Source organism: Electrophorus electricus, chromosome 8 (assembly GCF_041902795.1).
Source record: "Electrophorus electricus isolate QZ-2024a chromosome 8, ASM4190279v1, whole genome shotgun sequence".
Taxonomy (NCBI): Eukaryota; Metazoa; Chordata; class Actinopteri; order Gymnotiformes; family Gymnotidae; genus Electrophorus; species Electrophorus electricus.
Genome location: NC_137504.1, coordinates 23,495,477 through 23,518,577, shown reverse-complemented (window position 1 = coordinate 23,518,577; position 23,101 = coordinate 23,495,477). Strand labels below are relative to the sequence as shown.

The following is a 23,101-nucleotide window of genomic DNA, read 5'->3' as shown; positions in this document are numbered from 1 at the left end:
GTGAACCAAACTCACTAACAGCAATTTGTGTGACTTACATCAAAGTGGGGAAATTTCACCAGATTTCATTGGAGTTGTACGAGAAGACTACGGCCTATTCATACCTTTAATTTGTAAATGTAAGATGCAGGTGGACACAGAACCTGTGAAAGTTTTCCCACTCCTTTCTCAACAGTCATGCAAAGTTGCATGCTAGGTAAACTACAGCTGCACACAAGCATGGCAATACTGATCCTCAGTGAAGACAGGGTGATATTTCAGGAACTGTGTGCTATATTACAGAATTCAAACACTGGTTTATCTGCATTCATGACAGATATATAGAGGGCATTAATATTGAACAAAATTACTAAAGTAACATGTGAGGTTATGTTCTTCATGCACGCTTGTCTACACTGGTGTGCAGATATGCAATATGGATTCATAGACTGGCAGGTTCATAGAGTGAAAGATGCTAATTTTTAAAAGGAAATGAAAAATGAAGTGATAACTGGATGAATTTGCAATATAATGATAAAGTAAACGTTTTGAAGAAAGAGATAATTGGTTTTGCCATAGAGGCTAAAGTCTGATAATAGTCTGATATCTGAAGTTAACAAGACAAAAGCAAGCCCAAAATAAATCAGCAAATGAGTTGTTCTGATGCATAGTCAAGAGTATTTATAAAAATTTTATTATCAAGTAAGATGATTTGAATCAAACCTCTTTGCACTTTCATGTCATATAAACCTTAAAAACATTATTTCAAAATCTATCTATAAAGCCATCATCTCTCCCAACCCCTTAAAACTCAACAGGCAAGACAATGTTATCATTTGGCGCCTCTCTCTGAGGGCAATGTCCATACAGCAATGTACATCATGCTCCAAGACAAGACAGAGCTTGTTATTCATATAGTCAAGACACTGATTGATTAAATATGAGGTGCTATTTGATTCAGTTTTCAACACTGTTCTCAAAAAATGATTGCAATCTGTGAGAAGAGGATAAAAATGCACAAAGGGGAGGTAACCATGTTATTACAGTCACACTAATAGAAACGTTATATCTGAAATAAAGAGATAAAGAGAAAACAGCTGAGGAATGTTAACTGCACCATTAGGGGGATGAATGTATCAGTTCAAATGGTCACACTGTAAAACCCAGTAAGTTAGTTTACTTAAATGTCTTATGGAAGGTAATTGTCTTGTCCCATTAGGATTGTCCCATCCTCACTTGTCTGTTTACATGGCATTTATCAGTACAGTTACTCCAACAAGTCAACTAAGGGCAACTCAAATAAGTGGAGGCAGTCATTGTCTATAAATTGCTTGAGTGAGTTCCGCACAGAAAAAATGCTTTGATTCTGATTTTTATTTTTTTAATTTCTTTTCTTTTCTTTTTTTTTTCTTTCTTTTTTTTTTTTTTTTTGAAGTAAAATCTTGGGACATCACATTTAGAATACTCTCAGATGTATAACTGTCCTAAAATGGCTGGTATTGTAATTGAATTTGGTCATTAAAACATTAATCTAATTCAACAGGTCCACCATCATTTTGAAACTGCAAAATTAAATGATATGGTTTGTTTATTTGTTTAGTTTATTATCATTGACACAATATAAGCATTTTTGCACTATTATATTTAAACTGATACTGAATTAATTGTTCCATTAATGCTTATAGTTGGTTTATTATGTTGTAATTTGTAATAGTATCTGAATATATATATTAGTGTAGCATCCACTATAAATTGGGATCAGCTTTGGGAGCTTTGGAGCACTGGACCAGTTCACACAAACATAAGTGATGGATGGGCTCGATTTCCGAATGCTAGCAAGATGGTTGAGGGGTGTAAGGTTTGTACGCGTGTAGATGTGATTCAGCCATCCTCCAGGCCTGTGTTGTCTCTCTGGTCTTCCGTGCTATCCTCGTCACTGTAAACAGCCTTCACCTTGGCACTGGAGTTAGCCGGAGTGGTTCTACTTCTCTCCCTGCTCTTATCAAAATTTGCATTTGCCGCCTCTGACTTTACTGCAAGATAAAAAGAAATCACTTGCTTTAATGTGTCTTCAACAAAGATATACAAAGATATGCATTTAAATACCTAGCGCGGCATTGTTGTGCTGCTCAGCCAAATGTCTCTGAATGCTTCATCGGTTGGCTGGGTTAGTCACATGCTTGCTTCAGTTCAGGTTTCCCGATAAATTTAAGCAGTCTCATCGTTCATTATGACATCAGGATGCCTGAATCTGGTTACGCATATGCAGAACTTCAACACTAGAGGGCACTCACACCCTCAGTGACCATAAAATAACCTTTGTGTTCATCAGACCTTTTGAAAAAGTTTTGTTCTTTTTTGTTTGTTTGTTTGTTTGCTCTTTTACGCAACTTCAATAGATGATAAAAGTTACTGTACAATCGAGAACCGGATATTTAAAGCTGAAATTAAGTACTTACCACATATTTAAGTTTATAAAAGCCTGAATGACAAGTTCAAAATCTGAATGAATAGTCCAAAGCAGCTTGTGTGTCCCTAAGTAATGCATACACTACATACAAGACAGTGCCGATTTTAAAAGGCTGTTGCAATGGCCACCTTTACATTATATCAGCTTTAAATCTCGCAAGCATGTGGGCTGGTATGGCAATCAAACAAAATTCAGGCCAGTATAAATGCTAGTCAATAAATTAACGGATTTCATGGATTGCGAAAACGGGCTGTTGCAGAAGCTTTTCCATACCGTCATTAATAGTCACACAGACAGGCGCAGGAATGTCTCTTAAAAATATTGCAGCAGCCTAAGCCTAATATAATGGAAAGTCTTACTGCATCTGTAGTGTAAAAAATGGGTCACAAAGGCAGCCCTATCTGAAACAGAAGTAGTAGTTCAGAACATCTAAGAACTAGATATTTAATGTCATATATAGTTCCTATTATGGAGTCATATTCACCCGATTCCTCCTCCTTTTAAATGAGAGGGTCTAGTCAAAGACTTTAGCTATACCTATAGTGTTTCTTTAGAATCTGCCCCGCATGTTGAAAACCATGTGCAAAATAGCAAACCACCCAATGTCTTTCAATCATATCTAAAAAACCTATAAGGGACATATAGTAAGCAATTAAAATTTTTCTTACGTTGTAGATTTAAATGATCGGCACAAACTGCCTCACTGCCTCCGACAGCATCGTTGTCCTCTTGGTTGATTTCTACTATCCGTTGTCTTGCACTCTCAAAGACCGACTTCAGGACGATTGAATCCTCAAAGATCTGAAATAGTAGTGAGATAGTACATTTACCGCTCAAAATACATTTGTGTGTGATAGTTATTCATGACAATCTTGGGACATAAGTGTAAGTGATTGTTAGCAATGTCTGCCAGTGTAACATACTAGGGTTTGTTTTCAATATAAAAGTGACAGAATCTACAAGCTCGCTGAATATTTTTACCATTGATTTGGGTAATGTAACCTATTGAGAGTTTTAAAGAAAGTGTAATAATAATTCACAATAATTTGTGTGCCATAGCCTACACATTGACAAAATTTGGTGATGTAAAATATTTGCTGATGCTGATGTGCACGATTTATGGTAACACTTCCTGCACAAATTTCTTATTTGTGTTTTGTCCAGTATGTCTTATTCAGAAGTCTTCATAGTGTCATTCTGGTGTACATAATGAATATTGCTGCTGCATTTATTCAGCCAAAAAACAACAAGAGAATTATTGTTTTGCAGTAAGCATGTCAGTTTTGAACGGTCCAAAGAGAGGTACTTGAGGCACACCTGAGATCCCTCCAGGTTGTACGTCTGAGCATTGTGGCACATCTGTATTATGTCTTTCTCCAAGTCAGCAATGCACCTGTATTTGTGATTGCGCACTCGCTCCTGAAAAAACAAAAGACTAGTTAAAGAGTTACTAATAACTTTCCAGTAACTAATGTACCTGAGATGACTGAGCTTGTAACTGGGAAAACGAAACCAAAAATGTATAGATATTAATGCAAATAAAAGCACTAATATCAATGTCAGGTAAAAGAAAGGATACAGGATGAAGGATCTAAAACCTAATGAATAAGGTGGAAAAAAATAGCGTGATAATACAATTTAATACAAAAATCTAAGAAGAAAAAGAAGACATTATTATAAGGCTTCAGTTTACCCTGATCCTCCGGAAGTCAACAGGCTTGCGAATAAGCTCGTAGTATTCTGGTACCTCTTTTCTGGAAGGCAGCTGCACAAAACCTTTACTGATCTGCCTGCCCAATCTGCCAGACAGTAATTAATAACATAACAGAAGAATCAGACAAAGACCAATGTTTTCTGTTAATATCTCAATGTAATCCTACAACCACTTTGCATCTTCTGGACCCTATTAATGTTTCAGTAAACCTGGAAGGTCAAGTCTAAACCCCATAAAAAGTCATATTTTTCAATTTAAAGAATTTATTAACATATGGCATATAATTTGATAACTACTAATGGATTATTTGGTAATTACATTGAAGCTAATAGGAAATTTATGTAGTTACAAGGGTGAGGAATGAGAGCTGGTGGACATCAGGTGCTTAGTGATTAAAGCAAATGGCTGATATTTTATTTTGGAAGACATACGTGTCTTTGTAGTTGATGACCATGTCGACAAGAGTGTTCATTTGCTTGGTAAGTTTTGGCGGGTTTGGTGGTAATTTCTCAGCTGGGGGGCGACCCCGTCGCCTTTTGACCTTCTCAACTGTCTCTTGCCCAGCTTCAGGGGCCTGGTTGCCCTGGTGATCGCTTTTTCGCTTCTTCAAACTGCTTTCCTCCTCCATATCCTCAGCCACTCCCTTTTGGACAGCCTGAGACTACAGAGAAAGAATTCAAAGGGAATTATTAATAAGGATATGGGATTTGGGAATAATTGGGAAGAAAGGGGATTGTAATTGTGAATGGGTTTATGACAAAGTTGAATAATTTTGAATTATGTGCATAACAGTTTAAGGTTGGCAAATAACAGAGCATCTACATATTGGACATGTAAGATAGCAGGACACTTGAACCTTAAAATTTATAATGGATATAATTGTAGAGACAGAGAATTAACTATCATACCAGGATTAATCAAATGCTTCTGCTTAACTATGTTTGTTTTCTGATGTTTAAAAGTTAGAAATTAAAATCATTTATTTTTTTGAAAATATTCGCATTTAATCATGTAATATAAAACTTCATCCATTTTATTTAATTATCCTCTTACTGATACAGTTTTTTTTAATGCAGCATCTGTTACATATTTTCCTTCATGTATTGGGGTTAAAAAAAACGAAATCCCTGAAGTATGAGTGACTAATTTCACTTCAAGTTAATATTTGATAAAGCAGCTCTTTCAGATGTCCCACAGACTTTAAACAATCATTCACTGAAGGATGAAACCATTGTAATTCACAACAGACAAATAGGTTAGGCAGTCAGAGTAATGTTACACTGGATAGTGGCTTGCTTTCCTAAAGCACTTAAAACAATGGCGTTGTGATGTTTAGTCAGACATTGCGATCATTCTCTAGTCAGCTTATTAGCTGGGCTTCAGGTAAACATAAAAGAACCCGACACTTTCTCTCAGCTACTCTGTGGCTCCGATATTCTTCAAGCTGCTGTTATTTTCCTGTGTTTTTTCCCCTTTTTGGCTCTCATGTCTACAGGAGAAGGAAGGAAGCATTTTTCATCCCTCTGTGTGTATGTGTGTGTGTGTGTGTGTGCATTTGTGTGTGTGTTAGCGTTTGTGTGCGTGCATCCGTGCATGTGTGTGTGTGTGTGTGCGTGCGTGTGTGCATGGGAGAGCTTTCTCTGCCGAGACCGTGTTTTACACAAAGGCAATTAAAGTGCAGTGATATGCATGAAGCAGACCCTCTTTCTCTGGCAGTGAGAAGCATGAGGGAGAAGAAAATATGAATCCTGAATAAGCTGCTATGCGGGCAGTGCCAGCTATTGATGTCTGAATCACACACACACATGCACACATAGAAATAATAAAAATATGAAAGGATACACAAAGACATAAACTCACACATGGAATACATTCGTTCACTCTCCCCAGGGCACCATGTCTGAAGAGTTCTAATAATCAGAAGCATTTTAATGGAATGCAGGCATGCATATGTGTGTCCTCACACACACACATACACACACACATACACATCACCGCTCACATAAATACATAATGAACATACTTGCATCAGAACAGCAGTCGAGCAAAAGCATGCCAAAAGAGAACATTCAGTTTTAGGGTGCCTATTCTTAAAAACCCTGCATGCATGTCAGATAGGTAGCATTTCGTCCCCTGCAAAAAAGTGCAATATACTGTTATTGTGATATACAAGACAAGCAGCCCGACAATTGCAAATAGGTGTGCATGTGTGCTTGCGTGTGCATGCACACTTGTGCGTGTGTGTGTGTGCATGCTTCCGTCTGCCTATGTGTGTGCACCGTCCTGTCCTTGTAACCTCTAGGAGAAAAAAAAGGTGCCAGGATCCGCACAACAACCGATTCGTCTGGGCAACATTCCCTACTCATCAGACACAGCTCACACCTACACACTCACACACGCTCTCACACTCACTCCCTCTCTCTCTCTCTCTCCCTCTCCCTCGCTCTCTTTCTCTCTCTCCATTTGTGTGACCGTGCGTCGAAGCCAGGCATGATCGCATGCTCCGTTCACGGGATGGCGAGAGAGGGAGGATGCCGGCGCGAGGGTGAGAAGGAGAGAAGGGAAGGAGGATTTTTTCCTTTTTTTTTTTTTACCTGACCGTGGACTCCAGTCTGCCGCTTGTCTGGAGGCGAGAGAATTAGCAAGCCAGCATTGCAGCGCGCAGTCAGTCTCTTCATCAGCTGAACCTTCAGAACGCACAGCCGGAGAGGGGGCGAGAAAGCGCCCGGCTTTTCATACACAAATCAATTGGCGTTGGGATGATGAGAAAGAGAGAGAGAGAGAGAGAGAGAGAGAGAGAGAGAGAGAGAGAGAGAGAGAGAGAGAGAGAGACAGAGTGAGAGAGAGAGAGAGAGAGAGAGAGACAGAGAGAGAGTGAGAGAGAGAGAGAGAGAAAGGGGGGAGAAACAGAGGGAGAGCAAAAGAGAGGGAGCGGGAGGAGAGAGAGGGAGACTGAGGGAGATGGAGAGAGAAGGGGAGAGAAGAAGAGAGTGGAATTGCCAGTGAAGTGCAGCCTTTCTCTCAGATTGTCCCTGTGGAAAGGCCCAGAGCTGAGTTCTCTCTGGTTCTCCCTCTCTCTCTTGCTGCATGTTTTAATATCGACTGTCGCAATCTGATTTCTTTCTCTTTTTTTCATCCTCCCCCTCTCCCTCTCTCTTGTTCTCACTCCCTCTTTCTTTTTAAACGTTGCTCTGTTAAAGTAGCAGGGTCGTTTTTATGTGTGCATGTGTATGCGTGATTGCAGATGGTTTACTGCAAGGTGCGCTGGTACTGAGAGGGATCCAAACAACTTTGTGGGCATTCTTTCAGCCTCTCACACAGCCACACAGCAGTATATGCACTTTCTGCGTCTCAGGGCACTTACGTCATCGAATAATTCCTTGTAATAACTTGTAAATTGAACAACCCAGACATACTTAGTGGCTATCCCTCCCACCCCTCCCTCTACATTTGTCAGTTAAGACCACATCCCTCACATTGGATCAATATTTTTGCTGATCCGTTCCTCTCAGAATTGTTCCCTCAATAAGATTTTCTTTCATGGGGCAGTTTATCAGTGGAGGAACATAATTGGTGCTGTGTGTGCCTGAGTGTCAGCCAGAGATCCACAAGTGGATACTGGACAACTGAGTCAGAGTTCCATTCTATGTCATAACTGTTCTCTTCCCAAGGTCATTGGCTGCAACAAATGACAATGGCTTTCAGGTTTATGTTACAAAGATGCATTGTTTATAATATTACGGAAAATGCAGCTTCAGTGATCCATGTTGGCTGAATCACATATAAGTTATTCATCATCCATATGACAATTCATGACGGTGGCAGAGTTGACACCAGAACCGTTATCATTTGTTCATCTCCGTCAACATGGGCGTTGCCAGTTGGGACAAGCCAATCAGAAGCACTGGAAGCTTAAGGGTTTGTTTGTAAACACTGCACATTCAGGAAAGATATGCAGCCTAAAAAAATCAGTTATACTTTATAGAGTGAATTTGCTTATGTAAGATAGGACTGTGTGAGATCTCAACAGTGCTAGGAATGGCATCTGCGTCTCGAACATTCTGCATCGTTTCACTCTGGAATGTGAAGTTGGCATCCAACTTTTGTTAATGATGATGTCATACTATTAATTCGACCTTTAAACATGCTGTACTGTGTTGTAAGCCGATTAAAAAGCAAGAGCAATCATCATCATCCTCACTGCTTCAAAAATTTCAGGTATTGCTTTAAGGTCTCTGCCTTTCTCACCTGCAGGATTATATTTATCCTCTTCCCCCTCATCTTTATCAGTAGCACCATCACTTACAAAAAAGACTGAGGTGGTTTTTCACAGAGAGAACATTTTTATTGCAGATTCGCCATGGCAACAGTTGTAGCAGCAAGGACAAAACATTGTTTCAATGATCAAATATTAATGTAGCTATATTCCAAGAAACTGCATCATTTTTTAAGGTCTGCTTAGCAGTCCATATTGTCCATGAAAAACACAGATGTGTGTCCTATGATATGGAGACATGCTGTCATAATGATATAATTCATATTCATACTTTCCAGTCTGATTGACTAGGGCATTTCTGTAAAACATCTCGGTCAGTTACCATGGCAACACCACGTTTTACTGGCTGCAGAGAGCACAGTGCTGTAATGCTATAGCATTCCATCACTACACACACACACACACACACACACACACACACACACACACACACACATGCACGAGAGAGAGATGTGCGGCCAGAAATGCATACACAAACAATAAGCTAAATATACACAGGCATTGATTTACAAAGAACATTCCACACATAAAAGCACATAAGGACACACACATGCACGTCTATGCACACACCTACATAAATAGTCATGGTACAAGCAAAGGCAAAGACACATACCAGCAGCAGGAATGAGGGCACACAGATTTATCTTTTGTTATATAGGCAAGCTAAAAACACTAGATGCCTATATGGTTGGAAATTATGGCTATTAATATCCCCTGTTTTTTCTGTCCACTTGCACTTTACTTATATGGTGCTTCTTAGTCTGCGTCATCACCATACCATTTCAGACTTCCTGTGAACAAGCCAAAGACTACAGAGATAAGGCAAATCTCCCAAAGATATAAACAAACTTGAAGGACATGGAAAGGGCAAACCATCTTCCCTCCTCCTACTCTACGAGATATAAACTGAACATGGGACTAATTATGAATGAAGTAATAATCGGTTTGGTTTCCAACAGGAATTAGAATTTTGCTAGAAATGAGCCATAACATACATAAATTCATTCATTTCATAACCATGTTGAGTGCCTGTATGATCCATGATGGTTGGGGTGATGAACAATAGGGTTTCACTTATTTGTCAATTATACAAATGCTAAATAAGCAAAAGAACATTAAGGTCAGTGTTTTGGAAAACATTATATGTGGATGTTTAACAGTTTCAGCATAAGCTTAGAAAAGCTTTACTGGAGAAAATTTGAAAGGTGAATTTAAATTGTCCCTGTAAATGACAGACACAAGTGTTCTATTCATCTGAGAACCACTAGATGGCTCCATAATTTCGAGTCAAATATTTTACAAGCTGCACTCAATGAGCGTCAAATTTGTAGCGACCAGGTGGCGCCACTGTTTTGGAGCATCGTGAAGTACAGGACTCGCACTTTAAACCTTGATTATCTTTATTGATAACATGTCATAAAATTGTAGTTAAGAGGCATATATATCACAAAACATGCTGCAGAAGGAAATAATGTGTTGTATTTCTTAGGATTTAAAGGTGAAATATGTATACTAGAAAAATCTTTATAGTCTACTGCATTTTAAAATATGTAATCTTCAGTAAAATAAATTTCACATGCAGGTTGCTCAAATAACAATATGACACAATAATCATGTCAAAATATCATTAATAATGTTGATTCACAACATGTGTGTTACATCAGAAAGGCCTAAATATATATAAAATATTTATACCATATATTGCATAGCTCGTATATCAACATCTGTGAGAACTACCAATCGTTTGATTAAAATTTTGAAAACTAGAAAAGTGCAGAATGTCTCTGCTGGACCACAAACATTGCCTTCTCATTAGATGTGTGAGGTACACCAAGTTCTCTCTCTCCTCCACATAGTTTTAGTCACAGAAACAAAGCACGATATATCACAAATCCGGTAATTAAGCATGGAGTTTTATCATGTGAAAGCATTACTTTTCCCCCATCTCAAAGTTCTTAAATCAGGTTAGCGTTAATTACACAATAGCATGTTTATCGGGTAGGGATAACATTCTTTAAAGTTTAGTTTCCAGTTGATTAATGATAACTGTGAATTGGAAAGACTGGAATAAACAAAAAAAAAATGTTTTTTGTATTTCATAATTTGTTTCCCCATTGCTGGCTCCCCCAAACTTTTAGAACCTTGCATGGGCTTTGTCTCTGGTTCATGGTGGTGCTCCGTCTTGCAGACAACTAAACTGGCTAGCTGGTAAAGGGATTGGACTTAGTCAATCACAAAAGCTTCTTTCAGGTGGAGTCAGAAGTGTCCTGCCTCTTGATGTTCCCTGTAAAACACACACACACACACACACACACACACAAACACACACACAAACACACACAGTCTACAGAATGGACAGAGGTACTGAACTCAGAGAAATCAAAACTTCACAGGACACTACAGTAGAGTGTCACACTGAACTGTGTATCTGGGTAAGACGTACCATAGGTTGGCCCTTTGCGTAGTTCACACGGGCATACAACAGCATGGCAATGTCTTTGTGACCTGCTTCCAGGGCTATGGACAGTGCAGTGCTGTCATCCTGCCAAAATGCACACAACCACAGCAGTACTTATATGAAAAATGAGTTAGCTAAGCCCATAAAAAAGGGCCGTTCCATGAGTGGCGATAGTCTTCTCACATTGTCACTAAGTGTGGCGTCACAACATGGCTGGGCCAATAGCAGCTTGACGATATCAGCATGGCCATGCTCGCTGGCACACATGAGGGCGGTAGAGCCCTCGTCATCCTGGATGTTGACCTTTGACCCCAAAGCCAAGAGAACTTTAACCATGTCCATACGACCGTGACTGACTGCCAACATGAGAGCAGTCTGACCAGCCTACATGGCAAGAGCATGCACACACACACATACGAACAAATGTATTCACACGTGCTCACACACATGCACACACACAGAGTTTAGCATACATTAAATAAAATACAGAGATAATAATAATCAGGTAGTCATATTTAAAATACACAGAAATGGACAGACACGCACGCATGAACACACAGATACACACATACCTGGATGGCCTTGGCATTAACGTCTCCCTTCCTGAAGAGCTCCTCCACTATGCTCATGTCCTCCTGGGTTTCCACAGCAGCCAGAGTGGCCAACATGATGGGTGTGTATCCCGCCTGATTCTGCTGATCCACGTTACACACCCCTGCACATCCAGCAACACACACACACACACACACATCCAGCTCACACCCAAGACATTGCTGCACTACTAACAGACCATGATCGAAATATTCTCCTTGTGTTTCAGTGGTTAAAAGCCAAGATCAGAAGTGTTCCAGGTTCAAATCAAGCTCCAACCCACATAGGTCCCCTGTCAATACACTTTCCCAGCAAACCATCCTTTTTCTCCATAGCAACTAAACAGTTGTCTTTAGTGCACTGCTTTCAGTGATGGTGTTACAGTAGCTAATTAATTTCTAAATACTTTGGAAGAATTTGGCAAACGTTTGAAAGCCGCAGGCAGGCTCAGTGCCTGAGCTGGCCCAGGTGTCTGGCCGCCATACCTGCATCCAGCAGGACCTGCACCACCCTGAAGTTGGAATGGGACACGCTGTAGTGGAGTGCTGTGTTGCCATTGCGATCGGCAATGTTGGTCACGTGACTCAACACGGCAGGCGAGATGCGCCGGCACGCACGCAGGAAGTCCTCGACCACGTCCGGACGTGCCCTCTTCTGACTGGACACGCGGAACCATTCCTGCTGGATTGTGTTCAGGCAGGAACGCTTTTGGAAAGATGCATGGAGTTTGAGAGCAGGAAACACTTTTACACACACACACACACACACACACACAGGTTTCCTAATATTTTAACTAGAGTAAACAAAACAAATCCAGGTCCCATATGCTGTCTGGAAGAACCCTTGACCAAATCGCCAAAAGAGGCACTACAATTTTCAGCTCCTCAAAATTCCCCAAATTGCAGAGTCAACTAAAACAGTGCAGGCCAGGTGGTAATTGCAGGATAAAGCTGACAGCAAGTAAATATAGATGCCAATGTGCAATAGTTGTTTCACTTTAAATGCCAGATGGCCAATACTGGTTTCTCCATTCCTAGCTGTCCAGGGATGTTAACCACAAACACACCCATCCATCATTCTTGCTCTTTTTCTTTAATTTTTTTTAACATCCTCAAGCTCAAATGGAAATAATTTCCTAACCCTTGCCCAACAAACACATTCTAATAGTCTAAATACAACTTGATGAAGGATTCGGGCCCCTCAATCAGCCATCTGAAATCTACATAAGGCAAAATGTTTACGTTAAATCTGTTTATAATTCTTTGTAAATTAATGATCCTGCCACTATTGTTCCCTTTATAAAAGCTCAGGTTGTCTGCATGTTTCCTGCCTTGCAACCATTTAATGTTTTTTTTTTTTCATGGCTATTAAATAGCCATGAGCTGACAAAGACATCTACCTGCCTGCTCCCACCTCTCCAATAAATGCAGCTGTGTTCCTGGGGTGAAACCCCAACTGTTTTAATGGCAGCATTCGGTGTGCTTTTCTGGGCCTCCTCCATATGCGACAGCTGTTCTCATTTGTAATGCATGAGCACCCAAACAGGCAAGAGCTAATGTGCTTTTACCTGTACTTGCAAATGCCAACCATGAAAATGACTCAAATTGCTCTGGTATAAGAGGTACATACCTGAAAGAAGAGGGCATGTCTATACTACAAGCTAATGAGCATGTATTAATGCCATCTATTCTACAAGCTGACAAGGATTTACTGTATTAAAATGATGTTCAAAGGTCAGATTTTGAAATGGTTCTATTAGCATAGCAAGAAAGATCACACCTTTTGAGGTCTGTACTTGTGTGGACAACAGAACAAAGCTGCCAAATGTGAGGATTTTGAGTAGTCTACAATGAAAGTTTCCTAGCAAGTTGGTTCTTTTGCCTAATTTGCATTTAATGCAAGCCAAGCTGCTTCAGAGAATCTGAGGAATACCCAGAATGTGAAATGTTGAAAAAAATCACTACACAACAGCGAAACCGATAACATGAGAGACTGCACAGCAGAAGTGGAAAAGAATTATAAGTTTGGCCAACTGTTGCTATGCACCCTCAGATCAAAGCACCTACAGACAGCATTCTGAGGGACACTGGCTCCCATGGTTCAGAGTACATTCCAGAGACAGCAATAGAAGCATTAAATAATGATTGTAAGTATTATATAATGAGCCATTTCCTGCTCCTGATGGCAGACCAGAAACAGAAAACCAAAACTAAAATGCTTTTAAGGAAAAACAAAATGGACTAATAAATAAACTTTTTTTTCCTTTCTCAGGTTGGGGAAACTCACCAGCTCTCTGCTGGATAAAGCGTTGCTGTCACTTAGGTGAGCTTTGAGACTGCGACAGGCAAAAAGCATCTGTTCACTCATGTCATACCTTAGCAATAGAAGAACATTTCTGTGACACATAATGAAGGCTGGGATTGGGGAGTGGCATTGAAATAGTTTACAGCCAGTCACACAAATGCATGGAAAGGCATCTCCTCTTGCACCAACCTCTCTCTTCTCTCCATCTTTGAAGGCTTTGTGCTGGTTTTGGGACTCCTCTCAAGCTGCTGTTCCATCTTCCTCTTTCTCTCCTCATCATCAGACGAGTCTTCGCTAGTGGACATGTGCTCAAACCTACAGCCAACACACAATGAGCTAAACAGAATTAGCTCTTAGGGACATTCCAGAACATCTAAGTGTCCTCTGGGATCTTATTTCATGACAGCCGGCTAACCTGTTATGAAGCCCTCAAAAACAGGTCAGCTAATAAGAGCTTTACCAAACTGCAGCCTAAAGCTGGGGCTAATAAGATTAACAGTGGTCTACACGCAGTGAAGTTCGAGGCAATTCTTGGAAACATTAATGAGCAGCAGTTAGAAAGCAATATCAACCAAGAAAGATCAAATAAAGAATTAAGCAGTGGGCAAGAAGAGCTGGAGTTTATCAGTGACAACTCAGAAACCATACCAGCTACATACTCACCCTGGTGACAGAGACTCGAGGGACATTCTGCAGTCTGCCGACCTCTGCCTGAGGTCCTTCCTCCTCATGTTGGACCTGAGAGAGATATCATCACGCAAGGGACCTGAAGACAACAAAAACACAAGCCTGGAAGAAGGGATTTCAAAATTCCAAACAGTATGTGCAGTTATATGCGTTTCATTACTCATACACTTTCTCTCTTCTTCTAGAAAAAACAAGTAACAAGTGCATTAAAAACATTTAGCATGGTCCAGTATACATGAAAACTGGAATAATGCTTAGTTGTACTCAGTCATAATTGTAAGTCACTTTGGATAAAAGCATCAGCTAAATGCCGTAAATGTAAATGTAAATGCTTATCTTTGGACTATACTATCAATGACTTCACTCAAATAAGATCTCTATTGCTATTGCGATCTATTAGTAAGATATGTATTACACATTTGTATACAAATCTATATACACATTTTCCAACTTTTATGTTATTCGTTAAAAAATGTTTCACCACGTCAAGGGAATCTGTGTGCCCTGCGGCACTTGGGCCAACGTTGCAGAATGACCAACCACCACAGGACTTATGTCGCTGTTAGTGTAGGTGTTGGCGTCGATGTAAACTGTTTATGCGTGTTCGTGTTGATGCGTTCAAGTGTGCGTATTTAACGTTGTTACTATGTGTCAGTGCCACCGTTGTCTTTTGTTATTCATTAATAAATGTTTCACCATGTCAAGGGAGTCTGTGCGTCCTGCCCTGCAGCACTCGGGCCAACGCTACACTTTGACTGGGGGAAAATTTTAAAAATTCATTCTGAATTTTAATTAATATGGTCAAGCATATCTGAACATAAGTCATTATAATCAATAGAGACATTGTGATGACTGAAGAAACACCTGCTTGAAGCCTTTTACACAAGAATTTTTAAACTGTGGAATTCCTCCATCATGCACACAGAAACCACACTAAGAAAGGTCTGTATTTTGTGTGAGCAAAGCCCACAGGTCTATGGGACACGGGAGTGCTCCAAACCCAAACGCCAGCCAAAATATGCTAAGTGTAGGGCTCATCCAGCCAAAAGGCAAACCAGAGAGCTATTTCCATCTCCTGTCTACATTCCACTGCTTAGAGAATGAAATTAGAGAGGATCGTGCTGTCCCTCTCTCCTTCCATATCTGTCTACGGTACATTATGGAGAACTCTCTATGATTGATTAGATGCATAAATATACAACTTACTACTAGCATGTCCCATTTGATTCTTTGTTCTAAACTCAGAGCTCTCATTGGATTTTGAAGGAAGACTATGCGCCGGCACTGAAAATAGCAGACAAAGAGAAAGGGTCATGATGAAAACTGTCCATATTTCACTTAATACTGTATATAAAAAAAAAAAAAAAAAAAACACCCAGACAATATACAGACAATATAAAAAACTTTTAAAATACCACAATTAAAAAAAAAAAAAATCAGACACAATTACTCAGTCCGCATGGATTTCCCCTAAAACTCAGGGGAAAGGTCAAAAGGCATTAGGCACGAGGGCTTTTAACAAACATTAAAATCAGCCAATAACTATGACTTTCTAGGGGAAAGTGGTCACTAGAGATCTCACTATTTCACACACATTCATACACACATAGTATTACCTCCATGTTGAGTGTCTAGCTTATCCTGGGACTGGAGAGTGACTTCCCCTCTCTGGTCAAAATGGCTGTCAGTTAGCAGGCTCTGCTGTTCTTTTATCAGCCTCTGCATTCGATCAATATAATGATTGAGTCCTAGCTCTGACTGGGCATATAAGTGTGGCTGCAGTGCAGGTGACCGTGGTTGGCCATCCAAGTCCCGGATTCTCCCGTCGCCTACCTCAACCGCTACGCTTCGGGTTGTGATAGGATCCGGTAAACGAGAAGGACCACACGCGATGTTCCGTGTACGAAGCCCGACCAAGAAGTTCTCGTTAACATTAGTCAATCCAATGCTAGCGTCACGAGTCATCACTTTGAGCGTGCCCGAGGCGACTGCACCTTCATTCATGTGAACAGCAGTTCCAACTCCAACAGAGCGTACTTTGATGGCCATCTCTCGGTCACTAACTTTCCCATCACCGATAGCGAGTGTTCGAGTAATTATGTGATCAGTGTTGGTGTGCCTCTCATGAGTAATTGCATTTGTTGTGTTGGTGCTGCATTCGGATAAAAAGAGCTGCTCAGTATTGGTGCAGCGAGAGACAGTATGGACAACAGTGTTGGTATGTTGGGACCTGGTTTGTCGTGTCACTGCAACACCAAGGTTGATGACTCTAACTGGATCAGTGACCATACCCTGGGAAACAAGTGGTTTCATCATGTTGACACTCACATCTATGGTGCAGTCACCACAGCCAACAGTTCGAGTAGACACTTTCCTTTTGCCCAGGGACTCCATTGGCACATACCCTTTTCCTACACATTGATCCCTCTTCTCAATCCTTTTGCACAGCTCCCACATTTCCATGGGTGTGTCTGGACCAGAAGTCACATCTCTTGTGTCTGGCCTGCAAGTCACCCCAACAGCATTTAAATCTCGCACTGACACGCTTCCAACAGCAGCATGTATGAACTGGGTGTGTGTTCCAACTCCAACGGTCTGCATATACACTTCAGTCTGGACTGCCATGCTTTGCATCTCTGGCTGTACACTTGAACTCTTGTCAGTACGGTTACGAGCTCCTGCTTCCCATAGCTCACTCTTCAGTCTGCACATTTCTGCTTTAAGCAAGGCCTCTTCAAGCTTCGCCTCCAATGTTTGTGTCCTGTCCCTCAGAACCTGGATGGTGTGCTGTTGCATCTCAAGTTCTGAATCAGTTTCCGACACCACACCTAGCATAGCTTCGGTAACGCCAACAGCTGCTGACCGTGTCTCGAGTCTGGTTTCTACACCAATATCCTTGCAGGAGCTTATCAAGTACTTGCTGTCCCTGTGCATATTCTTGTCACCTAAAACCACTCTTGAGTTTGAATTCTTTTGAGCCGCAAGACGAGCATCTTGTATCTTCTTCTCAAGAAGCTGCATTTCAGCACCAAGTTGTCTGAACTCCTTCAGACCAGATAGAGAGCCATGTTCCCAGCCCTCCAGCTCCACAGAGGATGCCCTCTTCCCATCCTCATCCTTCTCTGGATTTGTAGCAAGCTGCTGAAACTTCATAGTGTTGCTTGTGCTATGTGCCCTTTTCCTGAACAACCCTTGCAGGTCTGGATCCAAGTTAGACCCTAAATTTTGACAACCTCGGTCATTCACCCAAGCAATTAGTTGTCGCTTTTCTTCTTGCAAGACAGAGATCCTTACTTGCAGCACAGGGATGGTCTTTACCTGTTCCTCCAGCTCTCTCAACCTTTCTAGTGCCACAACCATTTGGTCCCTGACCATCTGCAGGTGCAAAGGACTAATGCTAGTCACAGGAGTAGCCCTGCCAGAGCTCACAGGACTGATTCTAAAAGAGCTGCCGAGTGAGGAAGCACTCTGACTGATCTGATCAACAGCCATTAGCTTGGTCACTTTAGGAACTGTCTGAGTCTGGTTAAGGTCATTACATGTAGTATAGGGGGGAAATGTACCACTTGAGCCCAAACCACTAAAGCTAGCCAGTCTACGGCGTGGGTATTGCTCTGGCACTGCCTTGGATGATACCTTCTCTTGCTCCAAACGTCTACGAGTCTCCACCAAGGTCCTCTCTACTAGAGGGTTCGGTTTAGAGGTGATGTACTGAGGTGTGGCTTGAGGAGGTCTCCTCTCAGAGGGTCTCTGACAAGTAAGCAGAGGTTTAGAATGCTCAGGAGCTTCAGAGGTAGATTTAGGTGAGGAATAGGAAGGAGGAACTGGGGGTCTTCTTTGGTTGACAGAAGAGCAGGCAGAGGAGGAGGTGGCAGGGTTCCAAGCTTCATTGCTACCCCCAGATGACAGTGACTTGGAAGAGACCCCATAGGAGCGTTCAACCCCACTCTGTGTTTCAGAGACCGGATCGGCCCTGGGCCGCCTGGAAAAACCCAGCCGTCGAATGGTGTTGCCCTTTTCAATGTCTTCCACGTACTTAACAAACTCTAGATCGAGTTGGTAGTTGTATGGTGTCGTGAGGTAGAGAGGGGAACTCTGGTAGGTTTCAGTACTGGTCTCGCATGTGTCTGTTTCAGAGACAAGGTGAAACATATGTGATCATCAGATATACATGTATACATACAAATAATTATATATATATATATATATATATATATATATATATATATATATATATAAAAACACACAACTAAATAATGATTTTTGCCCCTGAGTAGTTCCTATAGTTTATATAATTTCACAGCTTTTATGACCTCTGTAAGAAGTAAGATCTCCAAGGTTTCCAACTAAGCTTGTCAGTGCATCTTTATAACTATCAGTGCAACTACAAACCACAGCATTGTTTAATTTTTTAAGTAATTTCTCTGTTGTTTTAAGTGTTAAAAGAACAACACTGACCTGTGGCAATATTGATCTAGTAGAAGAAGACAGGAGATGATGATATTAAGATTGAAAATAAATGCAATTCCTGAAATATCAAGGTGATAGCAAACTAAGCATTAAGCATGAAATAAAACCAGAGCATTGAGACAGGAATGAAATTCTACCTATTATAAAATATTGATACAAATAGATACATAGAATATTGTGATACAAAGGAGCTAAGATGTAGGCACTGTTTTATTGCCTATGAAATAAAGTATATTTTGCATTCAACCTCAGCTTGAAAATGTACTTAATGTGATTCAATCAGATAATAGACCATAAATACTTTATTTAGGAACATTCACCAGTAAAGCATTTGGTTATTTCTTTGTAGACTAATTCGGCTACAAATATGGTTATGGAGAACATTTAAAAATGTACTCACTTGTCAAATCACGTAGTCCACAGTTACCATAATTTCTTAAGACTATAACCAAGTAAATTCAGTGACTGATCTCCAGATCTCTGAAACCCTTTTCCTATATTCTCTCTGTTCTCCTCCAACTTCTCCTCCCTCTGGACTTTCATGGTACAACTCTCCTCCTCTAACACACTATTTCACTTATTTTTTCTGTCTCTCCACAACTTAACAACATCTACATTACATACATATCCACTACAGCGAGACCTAAATAAAACTCATAAGAATTTCAAAGCTCAAAAAATTTGGCATGGTAACATGATTTCTGCTGTGTACACACTGTAGTGCATTAATGACTGGACAGAGACACAATTTTTTGTTGTTAAGGTTCTCTACTCCAGCACACTGCATTTGAAAGGAAATAATGACTGTGAAATTAAACTGCATGACTCTTTGAATTTGAGAGTATGTACATCCATATCTGGTGAACGATTAAAGTCTTTTCTATGCAGAGCATTCCCATTTTAGTCAACCAAATGTAACTGGACAGCGGGCTGCTCAGTTGTTTCTTGGCCAACTCTGTATGCACTGCATCCTTTGTTCTTGCACAAGAGATCAAATGAAAGTTCTGGAGTTGATTGTAGATGTATTTCTGGTTGCATCTGGAGTCTGCTGCTGTTGTGTTTCAGAATAAGTGGCAAAAAAATGTCAGTTCCATTTAAAGTTTTTTAAGTAAAGAAATAATAAATCAAATATTTGATTTATACATTTCCAAACCATGTGTCAAAATAATCTGTTTGTTACAAGCATGAATGCACTGGTGATCTTAACAGTAGCCAAAGACCTGGCAGAGACCAAAGATAAGCCTCAAAGAGATAATGACCAGATTCTAGTTTGATCAAAAAGAATATTAAAAAAAACTTAAGTTCTGGGACAAAGTCTTATGGACAGATGAGAAGATTAATCTGAGCCAGAGTGATGGAAAGAGGAAATAGTCGATAAAAACAGCATGGAGGGTACACTTGATCAAACTATCTAAAAAGAGCACAACCAAGGAAGTCATCTATCATCATTTGGCAATGTTTTCAGCCAGTCATTGATTTGCTTCCAATCAAATAAATATATTTTAAACATTGTTCATTTTCACAATTTGTTTCCATAAAAGTATGATGTATAAAAAGGGCCATGCATGAAAAGAACCATAGTTCCCATACAGATGTAAATATTTTGCATTTCTATCCCAGAGTGCATGTTTCATTTCAAATCCAATGCGCTTGAGTCCACAGCCAAACCTGGCGTGACTATACCACCTGAAAGGGCATGGCATTGTCAGGAAACTTACAGATTACAAACTTCTACTTTCTGTGACTTCTTTAGCAGCAATTTGTTAGCAGCATTTTGTTCCCCATTCAAACTATACAGACATGTGCGAAAACCATTTGCCAACCTGCTCGATTCATGTACATGTAGTTGTCTTGGGCCATGGTGGAGCTGTCAAGCACCTACACCATTTCTATCTCTTTTATGATCCTTAGTGGACACATAGAAAATAATATAAAACCACAAAATTAATCATACACATAAATGTTTATCATAAAGCATTTTCCTGTACAGGTCCTGGAGTTCAGTGCACATTTTAGCATTTTCCCTTGTCTCAACATATAACCTAACATCTCTGATTATTGTACCAGTTAATTAAGTTTTTCATGAGGTTAAAAATGGTGTATCAAAGCAGGGAAAACTGAAATAGGCAAGGCAAGTATACTGTATAAGCAAGCTGTTTGATTATCCTTGCTCAGGTGCTGCTTCCTAGTGGTTAAATAAGGAATTGATGATGAAAACTGACAAAATGGCACTGGGATTTTGAACATTTGTATAAAATTTAAAGTAAGATAGAGAAGGTTGTGTAAAATTAATCATAATGAAACATAGGTGTATGCAGCTGTATAGCTTTTTTCAAATATACATCTTCACTAATTATAAAAATGTAACACTAAGGCACCTCATTTTGAGCAAGACATTTTTTTCTCATTGGCTAGATTATGTAAGGGATAAATAAAATGTTCAATATGCAGTGCCTAAGAAACATTAAATAATCTCTTTAGCTGCCCTAACCTGTTATGATCCTGCCCCTCATTTGCTCATTCAGCAAAGACCTGTATTTTGAAGACAGGAGAAACAGACAGAATCACATGCAGACATACAGACAGACACACACAGATGATCACAAGATAGTTTACAGTTGCTTCATTTACAAAGCTAACATAAATACCCGCTTGTACAGGCAGTAAATGTTTTGTTCAGACTACAGCAGCACCTCAGTATGACAGTGTTGAAGGAGGAGACAGAGAGGACCTGCGGATGGGAGGAACTCCGCACTGCCGCTGCAAAATAAGATCTGAAACCGGAGTCCCTCTTCAGGAAAAGCATTGTGTCAGCTGAAAGGCTAGGCAGGAAAAGCCACACACACACACACACACACACACACACACACACACACACACACACACACACACACACACATTCTTTCTCTTGCTCTCTTTCTCTCTCTCAATGAGTCTATAAATGTCCCAATATGGTAGCACTAATCTGAAGTGACATACATAACCCTGGGGATACTGGCATCAGAACAAGAGAAGAAAAGAAAGCAATCAAAGCTGATCAAGATGTGACCCAGTGCTGTTTACTGATAGGTGTTCTGTCCCCCCACAAAGCAAAAATACAAGGTCTTGGGAGAAAGTAATAATCTACTGCTACACACAGGTAGCAGGTCCTCTTACTATTCCTCCCATGCAATCAAGTCTAGAACAAAAAGCTGTTTTGTGTTCTGGCCTATTCCTTCTGAGAGTGCAAATCCGGGGTAAGAATACAACCGGCTCACAACGCTGCAGTTAAGTCCTCATAAATATCGTATCCAAATTCCGTCTGTGCTTTAATAGACTCAGAGGCTCCTGGTACAGTCTAGTGCATATCTGGGGCTCCCTGGAGGGTCACTCTATAACTGGAGGAACTTACCAATACGTCACCCGTTTTCTTTAAGAACCTCCTGATCTGAAGGCACTGGGAGTAAGCAGTATCCTACATAGTTACTGCATAGGATGCTGTTAGATTTGTAGTTTGGGAATGTAATAAGAGGACTGCCAGACTGGAATGTCTAAGCCATTCAAATCCTTAGGTTTTTCTTCTTTACGTTTTAACAATTACTGTAGTAAATGTATGTCATTCAAGGTCTGTGATGACATTCGGAGCAATTTCGTCTTGGTCGCCTTAGTTACTTGGATATGTAGACATAAAACATATGCCGAACTGCGTGATTATAAATATTGAAAACACTGACATTTACACGCAGTGCTGCGGGTGAGCTATTCCCAATGCCTACGTATCCAAGTGAACTGATCTTCTGAAGACGAGGATACAAAATAACTCGCAGATATTCAGAATGGAGACAACATACCTCGTATGTTTTCCATCCAGTCGCACTTCAAGTTCTTCTCCCGTAGAATAGACATTCTGGCTGACAGGCTAGTCATAAATGACGCCTTAAGAAACTTGAATTGGCGTGCGTTGCACTATCTACGTCGCACTCGTGAAGAGAACTTACCTATTACGCCATCACGTACAGGTACGCAGACCTCGGTTAGACTTACCAAAAGGATCAGCGCTCGCGTGATAAATGATAGGTCATGCTTAACTCAGTTTCCCGAAATTAAAACAATGACCGTGACAATACAATGTTAAAAAATCTCTTTGTAATGCTCAGACAAAACTTTCCCAGG

General features: G+C 40.4%; 2 protein-coding genes and 1 long non-coding RNA gene across 3 annotated transcripts; all 3 read right to left on the bottom strand.

Annotated features, from left to right (window-relative positions):
• Window positions 1-599: 599 nt before the first annotated feature.
• Window positions 600-7,232, bottom strand: LOC113570233 (SWI/SNF-related matrix-associated actin-dependent regulator of chromatin subfamily A member 2). The gene is made up of 6 exons (XM_026998542.3): window positions 6,758-7,232; window positions 4,595-4,824; window positions 4,143-4,248; window positions 3,767-3,868; window positions 3,118-3,250; window positions 600-2,012 (listed from the first exon to the last, which is right to left on the bottom strand). Exons 1-6 carry the CDS (start codon window positions 6,839-6,841, stop codon window positions 1,861-1,863), a joined length of 807 nt encoding a protein of 268 aa, XP_026854343.2. The 5' UTR covers window positions 6,842-7,232; the 3' UTR covers window positions 600-1,860.
• A 1,262-nt stretch (window positions 7,233-8,494) lies between these two features.
• On the bottom strand, window positions 8,495-18,947 carry kank1b (KN motif and ankyrin repeat domains 1b; the record flags this gene model as incomplete). Its single annotated transcript, XM_035526890.2, has 11 exons — window positions 8,495-10,723; window positions 10,883-10,981; window positions 11,081-11,281; window positions 11,470-11,612; window positions 11,974-12,193; window positions 13,775-13,862; window positions 13,982-14,107; window positions 14,456-14,558; window positions 15,686-15,763; window positions 16,096-18,606; window positions 18,938-18,947. Coding segments are annotated over 11 exons (3,636 nt in total), but the record flags the coding sequence as incomplete, so codon positions are not given.
• A 72-nt stretch (window positions 18,948-19,019) lies between these two features.
• Window positions 19,020-22,983, bottom strand: LOC113570167 (uncharacterized). Its single transcript, XR_003409871.3, has 5 exons — window positions 22,780-22,983; window positions 21,643-21,771; window positions 21,441-21,481; window positions 20,773-20,855; window positions 19,020-20,000 (listed from the first exon to the last, which is right to left on the bottom strand). It is a non-coding gene; the product is annotated as an uncharacterized LOC113570167 (long non-coding RNA).
• Between the last annotated feature and the right edge of the window lie 118 nt (window positions 22,984-23,101).